Raw genomic sequence first — 18,835 nt, 5'->3', positions numbered from 1 at the left:
GCCACTTAATCTTTTAAAATATTTATAATCACTTTAAAAAAATTATAAGCCTGGGGTTGGGGAACATTGCCTCCTTCCTCCCTCCTTCCTTTCCTCCCCAGCTCCATTTTTGCAAGAGGAGCCCATAATGCTTTGCAGATATTGTCACACTGCTGAAACTGGTAATACGGGCTCCTTTTTTTGCCTGCTGGGGGGGGGGGTTGTGTTTTGATACACATGGGAAAACAGGATTTGCAAAAGGCAATTTATCTTAGTTAAGGAAAAATTCTGTCCCTCCCCTCTCAGACGTAAAGTAAGAGTTTGCAAGTCCTCTTTAGAGGAGGTGAAATTTCGTTCCATTTCCAGCTGTCTCCCCCTAGAGAAGTTGCAGTTCAAGCTATTTATTTTGTGAAGTTAGGCATATAGTCCTGCCTTTGTTCCCATTCTAACATCTTCTCTTTCTCAGCTTGAACAGGTTTTAATTGACGAAGTGCTTCCTGTAATGAAGGATGACTCTTTGTTGTCTTCCCACCCAATTGTGGTCGATGTGTCATCTCCAGCTGAAATCACCTCTGTGTTTGATGGGATATCCTACAGTAAGGTAGGATATCCTCCTGTTGTGACTTTGGATACAAAGACAGTTGGGGCTTGGGAGACAAGATAAGTCAGGGGAGCTCATAATTATAACTCCTAACCCACTTGGGGCTGTGTCTGTGTCGATCTTTTTTCTGGGACATCCCCAATAGTTGCCAGTGATGATTCAGTCAAAAGCAACTGTGAGAGGAGCTGTGCAGCCAGAGCCTTGGTCAGCCACTGTGTGCCATGCAAACCTGCTCACAGCATGCAGAGGTCCAGGGAAATCATAGTCAGCAGCTTCTGCCACTAGAGTCGCCGTGTTTAAAATTATCCTAAACCAGATACTAAGCACATTCCTCTCCCGTCACCTCGTGTGCTAACGCAGCCCAGTTATGTCAAGCCTCATAATCTAATGCAAGGGCAGATGATGCAAGGGCAGATGTCCAGGTGTCCTGTCTCTCACTTCCCCATCACACCTTCAGAGCAGTATAACTTCTGTTTTGAGGAAGCAAGGCAGGAAACCAAGCAGTGAAAACAGGAAAGTAACTTTTTGTCTCATGTTGCTCACAGTATCCCAGCCACCCAAGAAGCCTTAGCAAAGATGGCCTACACCAGCCTTTACTGGCATTGGCCCTAAACTGGGAGATAAGTTAGCTCCACATTTCACTGAGAGTTGTGGAGCTCAGGACTGACTTGGAGTACAGTAGTCTGTAGCCCAGGAGGTGGTAGAAAACATCCCATTAGGTATTTGACAAGCTTTTTCCTCATCCTGGGGCTGTCCCTGTCAGTGGTTGTGGGGACCTGTGCCTATAAAGGCTCTCTCAGGAGCCAGATGGAACTGACTGGAAGAATACCCTGGGTCTGTCTAAGCAGCAAGATGCTGGGATGCTGGTGTTGTCCAACCGCTGTTGTGACCAGGGCACACAGAGGCCTCCCTGAGCCCACAGCCTCTGGTAGCACTAGTTGTGTGGGGCGGCAGCCAGGAGCTCAGCACTTTTCCACAAGTGCTCTGAGGTCTGAGCATTAGAGACGCCAACAGCTGTGCTGAGGTTCGCTACTTGGATGTGGTCAGCAGGATCCAGGCTAGGAGGGTGAAGCCCGCTCGTCTCCCTCCAGATCAGATATAGCCAAAACCATTGTGTGCTTAGACAACCCTTAGACGTGGAACAAAGCAGGTATCACCCATACTCCCTGGTATCTAACCAGGGAGTCCTTTGAATCAAGTGCCCTGACAACACTGTTGCTTCTAGTTATTTTTTTCAGTGCATTAAGAAACAAGTCCAAAGAAGCACAGGAGGAAAGACCCCTGTGTGGTCTCTCACCACCACATATGTCACCACGGTGAGGAAAGAGCTAGGACTCTGCTCACTCTCTGCTCAACCAGCTATGTCCCATGTTGCTTCTGACCCTGATACGTGACGTTTGTGTTGACAGCTTCTTGTATGACTCTGTCAGTGTTTCCTATTTGATGCCATAACAAGTTTCCCCTGAACTCACAAAATCCACCATTATTAGATCCTGTTTGTTGCTTTCCCTCCAAGCTCCCATTATCAGCTAAACATAAAGTATGTATTGCATTGACTTTAGCTTTAGCTGTGCTAGAGTCTGTAGCTGTAGATACTACTTTTATTAGCTAGACTTGATCCATTCATTTCCATCATTTTTCTGTTTTCAGTTGTTAAATCCTCTATCCACCAATACAACCAGTATTTATTGCATCATAAATGTCTTACAGTCAAATCATAAACCATGTGAAAACCTGCATTGTGTAACACTGTTCTTAAATCAAACCAACAAAAGTCAAGAAACATACAGAGCTAAATCAAATACTCTGGACCAAAGTGTATTTTAGTGGTGAGCTAAGCAAGAGACATACTTTTGCATGGTCTGAAAAAACAATGGAGAAAAAAAAATCCTAGCTTTTACTCATCTCTTTGTGCCTAGATAATTGCTACATGAACTCATTTTTTTTTAAGCGAAAACACTTGAGGATTTGTGCATTGTTTGGGAACAGTCTGCTTGGGATATAATTTGGCTTGGGATATAATTTGGCTTGAATGAGAAAGTCTTCGCATAGATTTAGCTCAAATTACTGTTGGTATTTATATAGAAATGTGTGACAAAATTAACTTGTTTCTTTTTGGCTTTATTTTGGCTTCTCTTTTGCATTTTTCGTATGAAAACAATCTCCTCATGGTAATATTCATCACTAAACAAATACAGCACAATTTGGAATGCTCTCTGTTAGTTTTACCAGAGCAATTACAGGGCTTATACAATCCTAAAACTCTAATGAATTGCCTAAGGGTCTGTGGCATTGCAGTGTATTCTGTAAGGGAACCTCTGACTGCTGTATGATCGGTAGGGGATTATGTGCCTAGGAAAGCTGGTCTAGAGTAGAGCTGGTGACTATACAATTAATGTATACAATTTTTGTAATCTGCTCTTAAAAAGTAATTACATCTCACCTCTTTTCCAGTTTAATCCTCTCTCTTAGTTAGAAAGATTTTATTAAAGTAACAATGAGATTTTTTTGTCTTTGGAGTGCAGACGTCAATTACCTTTTCAGAAAACAGATACTTAAATAAGTTCTGCTACAAATTTGCTCTTGGACCCCCACATTTTTGGAATCTCCTAGCTAAAGAAGTTTAGGATTAAACGTCCACATTTCTGCCACATACAATCTTGTCAATCTTGGCAATTATTACAGCCCTCTAGGAGAAGTTATGTGGGTGTTGATAAAAGACTACCCCCCACATCCCCATCAGACAAGGTCAGCTATTGAAATCAAGGTCATTTTCCTGAACCTCCCCAAATAGTTGAAAGAAAGGAAAGTTACTAAAACTCTGGAGTTTCTATAACCAGTGATTTTGTTAGGATGAGTTTTTCTCAAATGCAGTCCATCACGGACTACAGAGGAATGACAAGAGGAGGGGGAAGAGACTGAAAAGCAGTAGTAGAAGATGCAAGGGGCTAACTATACGTCGCAATTTAAAGCAAAAGAAATCTCTGCTGTTCCCAAATGCATGCAATAATGCGTATTTCTACTCTGACTTTTAATATAAATGGGAGGGCATGGTCTATGAGAGGTGATATCAGATTAAGAAGTGGCTGATAGACAAAGTTGAGGAACTGAGGTACCCTAGTGCATACACGTGGTTTTATGATCACCATTAATCATAAGCAGTCTTATGATTACCACTAATGGATATCTATTCTAAATTTTACTGAATCATTTTTGAACATATTTCATGGCAAACACATTAAATTACTGTATCAGAAAAGAGTCATCTGCTGACCACCTTGCCTCTGCAACAATAGTCTGGAAAGCGGTTTGAGGCATATCTATTCAAACAATCCCTCTGCCGTGACTCGTGCAGTCAAGTTGTAATTCCCAGACACATAAATAGGGGAGACAGGATTTACTGAGAATTCAGATAACATTCTTGTTTTCATGGGACAACTGGATTTTTAAACCATTCATAGCATTAGGCTCTCAGCTGCCCTTTGATTTAGTTGGGAAAATGAAAACACGCTAATCCTAAAATCGTATTTTGTGTTTTAGATTGGGTTTGTACTGCTTTTGTTTTTCATCATTTTGTGCCTACTCTGTTCTTTGTTCCACATGACTCTCCTACTTCTCTCTCCTGTCTTCCCTTTGTTTCTTTCTTCTTTCAAGGTCCTAATATTTTTCTGTGACACCCAAGTAACTTCTCTGATCCCAATTCTATCATGCGTCAGAGGCCAAAGCTTACACCAGCAAAGCTCATTCTGAATCTTGAGATGGCATCCCCCACATGTAAAGCCCCAGACTTGCAGCATTTTCAGAGTTCCCTCCCTGTTGGGTGTTCAGCAGAAGTCACTTCCTCTATCAGGCTGTGCTGCTGGATAGGGCTAGCTCCCCAGCTGCCCTCATCCCTGTGCTGTTCAAAGTGAAACAGGGAGCCCTGCTCACACAAACTGGTAGAGCAGCAAGACAGTAACCCCCAGCAGCAGGATTCAGGAGCCCTTCCACTGGCACAGCTGAACTTGGAAATGGGCACCTGATTACAGCTAAAGACCAGCTCTCACATCCAGAATTAAGCTCCGGCAGGCAAGCATGCTGTGCCATGAAGGAATTAGAAAAACCACTTCCTTAGACAGATGGATGGTTTCTATTTTTGCCTTATAAAATATTCATTCACATGTTGCTTTTCAGACGAACGGAAATCCAGTGTTAGACCAGCGTGGAATGACCTTCTCCCCTTTCCCTTTGTCCTCAGGGTGCATCAATCCTCAGAATGTTGCAGGACTGGATTACACCAGACCTCTTCCAGAAAGGCTGTCAGGTAAGGGTGGCACCAAAACATGCCAGAAATGCAGCCCATCCTTGTGTGAGAGTAGCAAAAACATTACTCCAAAAGTGAGTATCGGAGATGCTGGTATTAGTAGTGCAAGTATTTAATGCATTTCAGTACTGAGTGGACAACATCAAGGGGAAGAAGTTCCACGCTCCCACAGAAGCAGGAATGTGAACTGCATTAAGATTTGATAGCCTGCCAGTGAGGACCTAAATTCATGACAACTTTCAGTGGAGAAACCTCCTCCACTCCACTGTTATCCTGTTGTCAGCTAGGATCCCCTTGTTCAGCTGTGAATTATGTCTGCAGCTTCATATGGCCACGATCCTCCAACCCACCCAAGCCTGTTATGCAGGGACATTCTTACAGGCATAAGCTCATCTGTGCCCTGATGCAGGGGCACCCAGCCCTAGAGAGCCGAGGTAGTAGGGAGTAGAAAAGGGAGATATTGCACAGTTCATAGTTCTTTCTCATGGAGGAAAAAAAGTGATGCTACAAAATTAAAGAAAGAAAAAATGGGAGAAAGGAGCATTCCCAGAAAGAGGAAGATTATCTGCCCTTTCCTCTGAACTGACATCGGTCATCTCTGAAGAGATACCGTGCTGGTTTACCACATTTTTTCTTACCTCTCTCCCTCCTGGAGAGTACATTTAAGGGCTGCTACAAGAGAGCTGTGTTTTCCTTTATTTTTCCTTTCACATATTCAATCAGGACAGTTCCACAAGATGGGAAAATACAGCCACCTTGTCCACAAGAGACCAATACTTCCTCTCCACTCAGAGCCTTCAAGAACATTAAAAGTAGGTAGCTGCGGCTAACAGTGAAACGAACAGCTCCATCTACTGACTAAACATCACCAAGATCCAGATAACAGGGTAGGAAAGCACTCGTTAAGCAGCCAGGTAAGCCACAGGACAAGAGTAGTGTTCAGGAGGTGCAAACACTTAGCTGAATACCATTATTCCTTGTAATAGTCATTTTGATCGCAACTTAGAGGTGACTAGACTTTCCTACTTCTTCTCTGAATCCACAGCGAGTGAAATCTCCTGAAATAGCTTCCTCCTTCTAAACAAACTCTTACATTAGACAGAAATTTGCAACAGGCTATGCTAGTGTCTATTCAAACAAAATACAAAGATCTCTTCAAGTACAAATTTATTTCATACTAACAAGTCACACCGAAAAATGTTTGCTTTTACCATTATGGGATGCACTGGAAAGCAAAGGAACTTCTTCAGCTGAATATTGATCCATTTAACCTACTCACAATACTACCGCCCTGGATGGATACTCTGCACAACTGACCTGTACTCTCTGCATCTCTGTACGACTGAATATGTGTATTGTTTTCATAGGCAAAGAAGAAAGAGCTGGTAGTATTTTCACAGTCTTCTACCTCTCTCTAGGCATATTTGAAGAAACACCGTTTCCAGAATGCCAAGACACAACAATTTTGGGAAGCTCTGGAAGCGGTATGTTTTGCAGCAACCCAAATCCTTGCTAATAAATGTTTCATCTCTCACCCACTGTTTCCCAAACTTTTTATATTCTGTAGCTTTTCTGTCAATAAGAGATCACAAGCTAGACAGCCTCCCAGTATACTCCAACATATCTTATTTCTAGTAAATATATATTATTTCCTCATTTTTTGGCATAAGACTGTGGGAATGGAATAAGAAACAAGAAAGGAGGCCTTGCTAACAAACAGCCTGCTACTGAAACATTCCCCCCACAATTCAAACTCATTTCATGGGTGAAAACACCCCTCATCCACCACATACATGCACCACATACTCTTCCTTATCTCTAACCAGATTCAGCTGTTTGAAACCTCTCAACAGTATCCATTCCCAAGTAATTTTGGTGCTTATTTCCATCTCTAGCTTCTGAGTACCAGCTGGGTCACTCTCTGTGCCACCATTTTCTGATCTTTCTTTTTTCCTTGAGTCTGGGCTGTTTCTTTCCAGCTATCTCTACCCCCAAAGGCCCACCTGCATACTACCAGGTCCTTCCCCTGATGATATTTCCTTTCCTTCTACCACTGTGGACACTTACACAGCCCAAATTACACTTTTGTGTCTCCTTTCAAGTTCCCATCTTCTCCTTGGTCCCAGCCTTCTTCCTGCTCAGCAGGACTTCTTCCTCCTTTCTCTCTGGTGCTCTGCATCTTCACATCATCTACTTCATCTGAAGAAGGAAACAGTGACCTTAGCTCCCTTCCCTCACAGGTGGCATCCTGGGGAGGCAGTGGCAGCTTTCTCCAGCTCCACTTTCTAGGGCAGAAGTTCATGGTCCACAGAATGGATCAAATTTTACACTAGTGCAGCTTCTGGTGGTTAATATTGGCTCCTCCTTCACACTCAAAACAGGGCATGCTGCAGGAGACTTCTGGCTTTGAAAAGTCTCTTTATATCCTTTCTGTCCTGTTCAGTTATTTCCTCAGAAAAAAATGAGAGATCTTAGAGCACGCAAAGGTCCTCAAAGGTTCCTCAGTATTTCTTGCCCATGTTCCTAGCCAGTCTCCTGCCCACGTTTCCTCTGTCCATGTTCAAGTTTCCAGCTCATTCCTTCTTTCAATGACAGGCACCATGAAAGGATTTAATAGAGTATTTTTTGTACTGAACCTGCTCTTTCCTCTGCCCCTGTCTGCTCTTCTTCCTCTCAATATCAGAGATTTTCTTTTTTTTCCCCTCTTTGGACTGAATTTGCTTTTTCACTGCAACCTTCTCCCATCATTCATAGGCAAGTAATAAACCTGTGACGGAAGTCATGGACACATGGACTAGGCAGATGGGCTACCCTGTTTTGGAGATGGGAAGTAATTCAGTATTCACACAGAAACGTTTTCTCTTGGATCCCAATGCAAATGCTTCTCATCCTCCTTCTGATCTTGGGTAAGTTCCTGCTGTAAATGTCTATCCAAAACAGGTAGAAATACTGTACAGACACTCTCTTCAACTGACATGCATGTAGGCAGTGTTATACCCATTCTTGCTAAACTTACTTTCAGCATTTGTTTTTAAAAAGAAACCAGCAGGAAGTTAGATACAAATATTTCAAATTTAGGACAGCATCAGCCCTTTGTCTTAGGGTTTCTTTTCAAACACAGCAGAGTAAAATTGGACAGGGTCTTTCAGAAAATCTTATTCCCATACACAGACAGCTCAGATGATTGCAAGTTATCTGCCGAACCACTGCAAATTATAGTCTGCCAGACTAAGGAAAACTGACACAAAATTGTCTCTGTCCAGAAACCATATACCAGAAATCAAACCCATATTTTATACCATGATATTTTATTCCTTTTCCTATATGGTATAGGATCTATAATACATCACAGGGTTTTCACATACAATACAGGTCTTGTCTACCCATCGTAAAAACATGAGTTACTGTGAAATAGCTAGTCATGTGTAAATGCTATTAATCCTCATCAAGAGCTATTTTTTTTTCCTATTTAACTCAGGATGGTATTGCTTAATTTTACCCATCTAAAAGATAGTTATCTAGTCAAAGTTAGCCACCTTGGGCTCCTACATGGCCAGACAGCCAGCTGCAGACATTCATCTACTCTATTCAAGACAGGTGGGATACTGTATAGAAGCATATTTGTTAATTAACAGGTGACTAACCTGAGGGGAGATGAACCCTACCTGTGGGTTGGTGGACTTGCACAGAAAAATGGCTTGGCTGCACTGTGGCATTAACCAGCTGAATAACTGTTCAGAGCTGGTATTGTGTATATTTTTAGCCAGCCTCAGTTTTGAGACAATACAACTTTGCTAACATTTCTGTGAAAGAGATTCAAATATACCCATATTAGGAAGGTTTCATTCCTTGAACTAGCCCAATCAACTAAACCAGTAAAACTTGCCTGTATGAACCAGAACTAAATCTACCCAAATGCAATTTGCCATTAGTTTCTACTAGTTATTTTAACACAAAGGGCGAGAACAAGAAGAAAATGAAGAAACAGTTGCAGCCACTTTATTTTGATCTGGTTAAAAAGGAAAAACTTGAGCAATGAGAAGGCCCATGGTATTGGCAGTTTTGGATAGGTATCAAAAGAGTTGGGATGAGATAATTACCTGTGTATTTGCAATGTTGTATTTCTCCCAACATAAGCAGAAAAGTTTGCAGGCTTTTGAAGCAACTCTAACTGCAAACTACAGCACTGTGCCATCTGAAGGGTGGTGTTACAGACTATTCAGGCAAAAATACTTCTTTGTATTAAAAATTTTGACTTACTGCATTATGCTCTGAGGTAGCAGATTTAGGAATCCTACTTTTGCTTGACTTCAAGACTTACAGTACATTACTATCTGTCATTTCTTGAGTAGAAATCCCAGCACTGTTCCTACCTTAACCTGTCAAGAAGCTGAGCTGTGCACTGCCCCTGCTATTCCCAAAGTGAGAGGGGAATTTCTTTCTGAATATGTAGTTTTTTTATAAATGACTTAAAAATAAAATGCAGTAGTATATATTATAATGCTGATATTATCTGTCCTGGGCCAGGCTTACTCCTTTGCCTAACAGTCAATCCACTGAAAATCAATACCTCCTCCTTCCACCCTCACAGATAGGGATGAGGAAGCTCCTGAAGAGATCCTACCCCAGATGGGACTGGCCTATTTCATGTCTGGGTGCAGGATTTTGATTTAAGCAGTGAAAACTCCAGGCCTGTATATGCGTTATTCTCTGAACCCTGCAGGGATAGTCTCCTGAGCTGCTTGCTTGTTTCAAGCTTGTTTGGCTTGAAAAAATCCTCTCTAGCATGCTGGCACTCAAAAGAAATGGAAGTTCAAAAACTTGTGCTCTTAAAATAGTGCTGCTGAGCAAATATGTAGCTACAGCATAGCACATCAGGAACACATCCTCAATATGCACAGTTAACAGGACATAGCTATTGTATCCTATGCTCAGGAAAAGTATTTACGTATGTAAACTCAGGAACATATAAAGAAAACAAAATAAAATCCCCCTCATTAAATCCATTTACAAAACCAGGGTTTTGTTGGGTTTTTTTTAAAATCTTTTATGGGCTTTCTCTTGGGGAAACACAATACTGGGGCTGATGGCCAAACAATAACCTCTGTAAATTCCATGGCAGTGAGCTCCATCAGAGAACTAGTAAACTCCAGAAGCATATAAATCTGTTAAGATAGTTTTGTTTTGAAGATACAAAAAAATAGCTGATCTTTCTTCCTGGAGGCAGCAGGAGATACCATAGCCTTCATTTTGGTATTTTCTGGAAGTTAATGACCATTCACCTGATCCAGGTTTGTAAAGACAACTCAGGTTTTCCTGTAGCACTGTTCACCAAGGGGTTTAAGATGGAAGAAAAATCTCCCTGGGAGGGACTGTAATATGCTAACATAGAACAGCAGCTGACTGCTCAAAAAGGCTTAATAAATTTAGCAGCCCTATGCAGGTGGCTGTGCAGGTACACTCACGCCATGCTGTGCCATCCTACTTCCCTGACTGCCTGGTCACAGTCTTGGTCAAGCTCTGCTGTGGCTCCCTTCCAGCCCAAATGGCTCAGCCTCATCCTGGGCATGCCCCGGACTGAGGAGCCTGCACCTAGCCACTGAAGGTATTCAAGGAATTGAAGACCAAGAAGTAAGGTTGCATTTGGCTCCCAGTGCTTTCTAATGGAGGAATTAGGGTTGTCTTGGAGAAGGAAAATAGACTAGAAAAGGCAAGAGGTCCTACTGACTGTATCGCAGTTGTTGCTTAAGTGCTATCAGTTTTCCCATCTGTAAAAAAGGTTTCATAATACTTAACCATTTATTTCAGGTCAGCGTTGCAAAGATTAACTGGTGTCCGCACAAAGCCCGAAACACATCAGCATTAACATTGACACCAACCATCCACATATAATCATCTTTGACTGAATTAATTGCTTTTTACCCCACTAGATTAGTATCTGACATGACATGAAGATATTGTTTAGTAGGGCTGCATGTTCCAGAGCTGTGGTAATAAGCTACACAATATAGCACAATGGATATTAATTCACGTGATCTCTCTCTGATTATGGGTAATTATTACCCATAAAACCCATTATTACCCATAAACCCATAAAAAAAAGGAACCAGCTAAATTGTGCAGCTTTCAGACTTAACTTTAGGAATGCAATTAACACAGTACCATATTAACTTGACTAATACTTCAACATCGGACTCTGGGCAAAATCTTACTCCACGCTCTTGCTCAGTCCACCAGATGTATTTTGAGAACTACTGACAAAGTATTAAGACAAGCTACTGCTATTTCCCATCTCTAGAGCATGAACATGCCCAGACTCTTCATGCTTTTTATTTTGCTTTTCAGGGAATATAACTGCCCCAATCATATCACACTTCCCAATTATACCACACTTCCCCAATCATACCACACTAATATCTGATATTTTGTTGCCTGAATAGAGTATCATAGCACAGAAACATCTTTACAACATAAACAACAGCTATTGGTAAAACGCTGTGTTTTGTTACAAGGGATATTTGATAAATGTATATGTACATAAGCACACATTTGGCTTCATAAAACAAGATGTAAGCATTCAACCAAATAAAAAGATACATTAGAGTTTTATTTTTAGCATTTGGTTTCAAATGTCATTTGATTCTCTTTCCCTTTAAATAATTTCAGTTACAAATGGAATATACCAGTGAAATGGACACTTGGGAGTTCGACAAATTATACTTTCTACAACGCATCAGATTCTGCAGGTAAACTTCCCCTTTTTTTGTAAGAATAATTAATGGATAAAGCTTTTCAATGTCCTTAACAAGACATAAAATACAAAATTAACTTTCATAGTTTTCAGATCTGGGAACCAGCACACAGCTTGATTGTGCTGAAGTTAGCAGTCTGCAGTGAGATGATTATTTCCCCTATCCACATATTATGTCAATTTAGGCTCACTTCAGTAAAGTGCTTAAGCATGGGTTTAAATCCAGTCCTATTCAAGGAAATATCTAAGCATACTCTTAATTATGATGTACTAAAATCAATGGAACTTAGATATGCCCTTCGTCAAGTCTAACAAAAGAGGTGAAGTGGGAGGCTGATGAACATGTCCGTGGCATGGTAAACTGGCAATCTGAGTTCATTTAAAGCAAAAGAGCTACAAATGATTAAACACATTTTCTAATGCTGATTTCAGGAATGAGGAAATACCAACATGGGTATTTGTGATGATTGTTCTACTATGCAGTCAAATCTGAATTTCTCATTCTACGACTCTAGTGGCCAAAAATGGGGAAAAAAAGGGGGGAAGGGGGAGAAAAAACCTACTGATTTTTTGAGGTTTTAAATTTCATCTCATGTTGGAATTTCAGAAATATCACAATCAGCTCTTCTCTTCTTGTACTTGTTTGAATGTTACCTATTTAAAATGTAATTTGCCTTTTGTTCTACTTTTTTTAATAACTGGATGCTTTTAGTATCCATGCAAAAGCAAAGAAAAAAGACTTATGTCATGATACACGTTAGAGATTAACACAAATTAATTTTCCTTCTCTAACTTCCACAGGACACTACAGTGGGCTGTAAGGGGCTATTAACTTGACAAAGCCTGCAAAGCACCTGCAAAGGTGCTTACTTCTAAATCCATAAAAAACTTGGCTAGTAGGACAAACTGTAGGGAAAAAATGCCTTTTGAAATACCTGGTATGGGTCATCCAAACAGAAAAGTGTTTTTAACTCCAGCCACCCTCAAACCACAGATTGAAGACCACTGCTTTCAACGGGCAGTAGAAAAACTTTCATAACTAGCAGCACCAACTGCACCAGGCCAAGCTTCTCAGAAAGGAATATTTTTCAAGGATTCATTTTAAATGGGAAATTCCTTAAACATGAGTGCTTGAGTAGTCTTGGCCTGTTTTATAATGCCTTTATCTATAGCTACAAAAATTGAATCAGAGAAGAGCACAGGGAAGAAAACCCTCAAAAAGTTAGTTGACATAAACTGAAAAATGAAATAAATGGAGGATAAAATATGAGAACTTTAAAACTAATAGCAATCATGAGCATGAAAACCATTTGAAAGAGATATTTGCAAGAACTGCTTCTTTGCAATTTTTTACTTTTTAAAATTACACTAATTTTCACCATCCTCATCTTAATCACAATGATCTCCATTTTAAATTTAACAAACTAGCTGGCCTAAGTAATTACCACAATTCACTATTCTAAGACAAGTGCTGGCATTTATTGAAGTCTATAATAACTCATCTTTATTCACAGCTATTTAAAAAACAAATAAAATTAAGGTTTGGATCTTATTTTGATATTCATTAAAACCAAATACTACTTTTGGAGTCAAGGAATCTCCAGTGAGTTCTGTGTCATGTAAGATGCACAAACCAATCACTGTTTGTTTGTTTTGCAGGAATTATAATAACATTGCCTCCTGATACTGATGCAAACGTTAATCCAGACCACATTGGATTTTATCGGGTGAATTATGATAGTCAAAACTGGGCCAGATTAAGCACTCTTCTCTTAATCAACCACACAGTGAGTGTCATAACATTAACCTGTCTGATGGGTCTCTTACAGAGGTCTGTAGAAGGTGTTTTCCTGCAAATAATCTATAAATTCTTGATCGCTCTTTTCCTATTTTCACACAGAATTTTTCAGCTGCTGACCGCGCAGGGATTTTGGATGATGCCTTTTCTTTAGCAAGGTAAACTAATTCCCTGCAGAGATTTCAACACAAGTTTTTCACTTTCCATTGCCTATTACTTAGAATTAACTCAGCACAGGTGGTTGAAAGAAAATTTCTTACATTGGTTGTTACAAGTCTTAATTGTTTGTTGGCTTATGTTGTCCTCCAAAAGGGGCAAATTCAAGTATGCAGTGCTACTTGCAGTACCAATGCAGTCAAGATAAATGCTCCCCTTCAGTTCAGTAGCAGAAAAAGAGGGCTTTAATTGCACAGATCTTAGAAAGGAGTTTTGCCATGTAAGTAACAATAATAGAAGCACTCCAGAAGAAGTTAGGTGTCCAGAAAATCAGAGGCATGCCTACAATGCACAGCATGGCATTAGAAAGTTACCACCTCAGCTATCTTGTTTAGAAACTTGCTTGCAAACTTCTAGCTCTTGTATCCAGCCATGCTGACACAGATAAACTTCAGGTGACCCTCTGTGACAGCCTGTAAGTCTGAATATCCTCAGCCTTTCAGGATATCTCCAGAGCTAGCAATTCCTTTTTGTGTGACAGGAGTTAATGTAGTCGGTTGAGGGTGTCGTGGTTTAGCCCCAGCCAGCAGCTAAGCACCACGCAGCTGCTCATTCTCTCCCCCTACCCCGATGGGATGGGGGAGAGAATCAGAGGAGTAAGAGTGAGAAAAACTCCTGGGATGAGATAAGGACAGTTTAATAATTGAAATAAAGTAAAATAGGAATGATAAAAATAACAAAATAATAATAATAATAATAATAATAATAATAATAATAATAATAATAATAATAAGAAGAAGAAGAAGAAGAAGAAGAAGAAGAAGAAGAAGAAGAAGAAGAAGAATATACAAAGCGAGTGATGCACAATGCAATTGCTCACCACCCGCCGACCCATACCCAGACAGTTCCCGAGCAGCGATCACTGCTCCCTGGCCAACACCGCCCCCCCCCCCCCCCCCCCCAGTTTATATACTGAGCATGATGTCATATGGTATGGAATAGCCCTGTGGCCAGTTTGGATCAACTGTTCTGGCTGTGCCCCCTCCCAGTTTCTTGTGCACCTGGCAGAGCATGGGAAGCTGAAAACGTCCTTGACTAGCATAAGCAGTACTTAGCAACAACTAAAACATCAGCATGTTATCAACATTCTTCTCATCCTAAATCCAAAACACAGCACTATGCCTACTACTAGGAAGAAAATTAACTCTATCCCAGCCAAAACCAGGACAGAGGGCTACACACTTCTGGGCACACTGGGCTGCTGCACAATGTCAGCAGCCTCCTCACGGCAGTGAGAGCTCCTGTGGCTGACCGACAGCGATCCTCAGTGGTCTCTTTGGAAAACACCTCCCAAGTTACACTCTGGACTATTTTCCCCCTCCCAATATTTATTATTTCAGACCATCTAAAATAAATAGTGTTCTAATATCTTTAAAGAAGCAAGTTCTTCAAATTCATTAAAATAACAGAAGTTATGTTTTCTCCTTCCACAGAGCTGGACTGGTGAATTACTCTGTTCCCCTGGAACTCACAAAATACCTAACAAGAGAAGCTGACTATTTACCTTGGAATAGAGTTATATCATCTGTAACTTACCTTGCAAACATGCTTGAAGATGATACGAATGTCTATCCCCTGTTTCAGGTGATGAAGCAAAAAAAAAAAAATTGCTGCATGGGACCACTGGATCTGACAGTTCAGGATCTGCAACAGCAATAATATTGAAGTTCAAGTGATTTTCAGTGTTGCTGAGTTATCAGCATTTACTTTTTGTTACTGTATTCTTAAGAAAGGTGCTGAAAACCGCTTAGTACTGATCTCTGAATTACCTAGATTCTCAATGCAGGACTATGCACTTGGACAAAAAACTTATGCCTAATTATTCTAATAATCCATCACCATAAATCACAGTACAGACATTTGTTAGTCAAGGCTGTCCTGCATCCAGTAAAGAAGTATGTATAGGGCAGCAAAATCTCTGACACCTGTCCTCAGCACGAAGGATGGCTATATCTCAGTGTGGCAGTGAGCAGTTTTGTTAGTTGACCTAACATGCTGAACATGATTTAATGGTCACTAAAATGAGTATGTCCTGAACTCAGCATTATCTCTGGAAAAGAGTTGCGGCAGTGTGTTCTTGCTGTACCCCAACCTTCATTTGGGAGGCACAGACAAGACTGGAGAGAAGCAGGTTGCCTTTGCCCTAGCTGCACATCAGTAATGCAAGCATTCAGACTTGGCATGCTGTGGTGATCTGGAAAGATTGTGCATGTACATGTTTTTGTTTAAGAGATGCTAATTCTGGGAAAAATGAAGGAGAATAAACTATGAACACAAATATATTACTATTTAAAGAAATCTACACAAGTAACCAACCCCCTTTTTCTGCCTCAGAAATATTTCAGCGACCTGGTAAAACCCATTGTGGATCAACTGCAGTGGAATGATTCTGGAGGCCATTTGGAGAGGTTGAACAATCTTTTTTTTTCCTTCTCATGTTACTGATGGATTCAAGGAATGCTAAGCAGTATGAAAATATCTCTCTCTCCCTCTCTTTTAAAGGCTTCTTCGTGCATCTGTTCTAGACTTTGCCTGCAGTATGGGTGACAACGCATCTTTAAACAGCGCTTCTCAACTATTTGAGCAATGGCTACAAGGAAAAATGTGAGTGCTCACAGCTTTCATGGCTGGTGAAGGACACAGAATGTGACGTGGTCACAGATCTTAAGCAGGAAAGGGGAAAGAACATTCAAGTACTGTTTCTTTATTTTAGTATTCCTGCAAATCTCCGACTCCTGGTATATCGCTATGGAATGCAGAACTCAGGCAATGAGTCATCATGGAATTACATGTTCAAGAAATACCAAGAAACTTCATTAGCACAAGAAAAAGAAAAGCTGCTGTATGGCCTGGCATCAGTGAAGAACATCACCCTTTTGGACAGGTGATTTAAACACACAAAGATATTTCTTTCTCTACAGAAGCAACTGGTCACTGTTTGCTCATTCCCCTCTCCTCTCTCCTGTGTTGTCATTTTTGTCAGATTACAGCATGAGGAATGCAACACATTTGAAAGACCAGCTATCTAACACCCCCCTCTGAGATTGTACTATAGTAGAAAAAAAACCTTGCTCCTTTAGTGGAAAGATATTGAACACTTGGTAGTTTCTGCACAGCCTTCAGCTCTTCCAACAGTGGCTTCACCCCGTGTAATTTTAGCTGCCTAATAGTTAAGCATCAGGAGAAAATTAGTTTTCTATGATTCCTCTATAATCAGTGAAGGGAGGCAGGACCTCCAGAGCAATGTTAATCCCAGACCGGGAAAGGGACTTAAAATCAATGGGAAGAATTGCTTTTGGGTGTTGCCACTCACTCTCCATTGGCTACAGAGGGAGTTTGCTTAGACTAGATGTCTACCTCCTAAATAGCCAAAATTAGGCAAGCAACCTTGAGCAATTGTTACTAACAGTCCTATGAAGGCATCCATGTGAAGTCACTATGCTCCTTGAAGTGCTGTGTAGCTGTACTTGAGCGAGAACCAGAAATGATGTATTCATGCCACCATGGCAGTGATGGGGAGTCTGGATACTGCCCAAGGCTCATCCAGCTGTCAGTCTGGGTGAGCATCTTCCCAGGCTGCCGCTCTGCATAGACACACCAGCTCCTTTAAGCTTATCTGATAACTTTGCATGTAGTTGTATCATGCAGCACAGATGCAGGCAAACATCTTCACCAGGGGCATTCACCACTTTGTTGGAACCCTATGTAAATATCCTAAGATGGAGCAGCCTCTGCCTGGAAGAGTTCCAAGTTTAAACAAGATGAAACAAGGAAGTATAGGAGGTTCAGGAAGAGTAAATTAGTTAGAGTAATTAAAATAGTGGTAAGAAGCAGCTGTATTCCTAAATTCTGGTAACCACAACAGCCAAAATCTAAAGCCATTCAATAGCTAATTGCTGACATGATTAAGACGTGAATTAATTAGCTAGATCAGCCTATATTTGCAGAAAATAAAAAATCCCCCATAAAGCAGGGAGAACTTGTCTCTTAATTTACTATTAAACTAACAAGGAAGGGGAAAAGAGCAAACAGATTGAGAAAATTGTCCCCTACATATAGGAAAAAAGAAGACAATCTTTCATCTCAGCACACAACGGCTTAAGGGTGTTCTTCTGCAGCTGCTGCTGTGAAGCCATGACCACGCTACTCACCTCCCTGCAAATGTGTGTGCTGAGGAATCCCTCCACTCTGTCAGTCAAAATCATTTTGCTCTAACTGGAAGTATAACTACAGCACTTGCAGGCATGCTACACCCAAATGAATTTTAATTTTATATGGATAAGAGTTTCAGAACAAACAAATTACAGTGTGTGCAAGCCACCTCTGTGTGTACTCATGGTCCCTATAAGATCTTTATAGCTTGGACTACTACTTCTTTGGTGCTTGCCTGCCCAAACAGGCTTGCCTACTGACTGATCCAATCTTGTTTTCACTACTTGATTAAAATATAGGAATAATAATAGGTTTGGGCTATTTTCAAGTAACTTAGAGACATAAGCCCTACTTACTTTCTAAAGAAATGCCTAACTGCTTAGATTTCTTTCAATACAATTATCTCTTGACACAGTTATCAACAGATGCTTATGGTTTAGATCAGTGTACTTCACCTTTAAAATGCTGTAGATAAAAACAATAATCTTGCTTGGAAATGGGCTGTAGACTGTGGCAGGAAATACTTGAGAAATATAGAAAATAGCACTGCATTATTTCTCATCATCATCAGTTAAGTCTACACCAAGTGTTAACTTATTATTTGTTTTCCATGGTCTTTCATGAAAGGCTTTCATTGATTCTTATGACATTTCCCTTAGGTACCTGAAATATATTTACAACACCAGCCTCATCAAAACCCAAGATGTGGTCACAATCCTGAGATACATCTCGTATAACACCTATGGGAAAACAATGGCCTGGGACTGGATACGACTTAACTGGCAGTATTTAGTTGACAGGTATGCTAATGAACTTGTTGGAAGCTTTAGGTCTACATCCATCTGTATATCTTGTTACACATACTTTTCTCTATTTTCACTATACAGCTATAATCACTGGACTTTGCAAAACGAAAACTGAAGGCATATTCAATGCAATTACATCCATCTGCTGTGAAAAAGTACTTTGCTGCTAACTTTCCCTAAATGATCACTACCAATAAATGGTGATTAAAAAGTATAGAAAATTCTACCA

The 18,835-nt window shown here is 40.6% G+C and overlaps 1 protein-coding gene across 1 annotated transcript in view; it reads left to right on the top strand.

Moving 5' to 3' along the window:
- Positions 1-18,835, top strand: part of ENPEP (glutamyl aminopeptidase) — a 36,962-nt gene that overhangs the window by 17,082 nt on the left and 1,045 nt on the right. The window contains exons 7-18 of the mRNA XM_075709456.1: positions 446-580; positions 4,818-4,883; positions 6,302-6,367; positions 7,638-7,789; positions 11,550-11,629; positions 13,294-13,421; positions 13,535-13,590; positions 15,082-15,232; positions 15,983-16,056; positions 16,151-16,252; positions 16,362-16,532; positions 18,460-18,600. Coding sequence (XP_075565571.1) covers positions 446-580; positions 4,818-4,883; positions 6,302-6,367; positions 7,638-7,789; positions 11,550-11,629; positions 13,294-13,421; positions 13,535-13,590; positions 15,082-15,232; positions 15,983-16,056; positions 16,151-16,252; positions 16,362-16,532; positions 18,460-18,600 — 1,322 coding nt within the window. The remainder of the gene's footprint in view (positions 1-445; positions 581-4,817; positions 4,884-6,301; positions 6,368-7,637; positions 7,790-11,549; positions 11,630-13,293; positions 13,422-13,534; positions 13,591-15,081; positions 15,233-15,982; positions 16,057-16,150; positions 16,253-16,361; positions 16,533-18,459; positions 18,601-18,835) is intronic.

This window comes from Pelecanus crispus, chromosome 4 (genome assembly GCF_030463565.1).
Source record: "Pelecanus crispus isolate bPelCri1 chromosome 4, bPelCri1.pri, whole genome shotgun sequence".
Taxonomy (NCBI): domain Eukaryota; kingdom Metazoa; phylum Chordata; class Aves; order Pelecaniformes; family Pelecanidae; genus Pelecanus; species Pelecanus crispus.
Note: the sequence above shows the minus strand (reverse complement) of the source record. Positions and strands in the feature narration are given on the sequence as shown.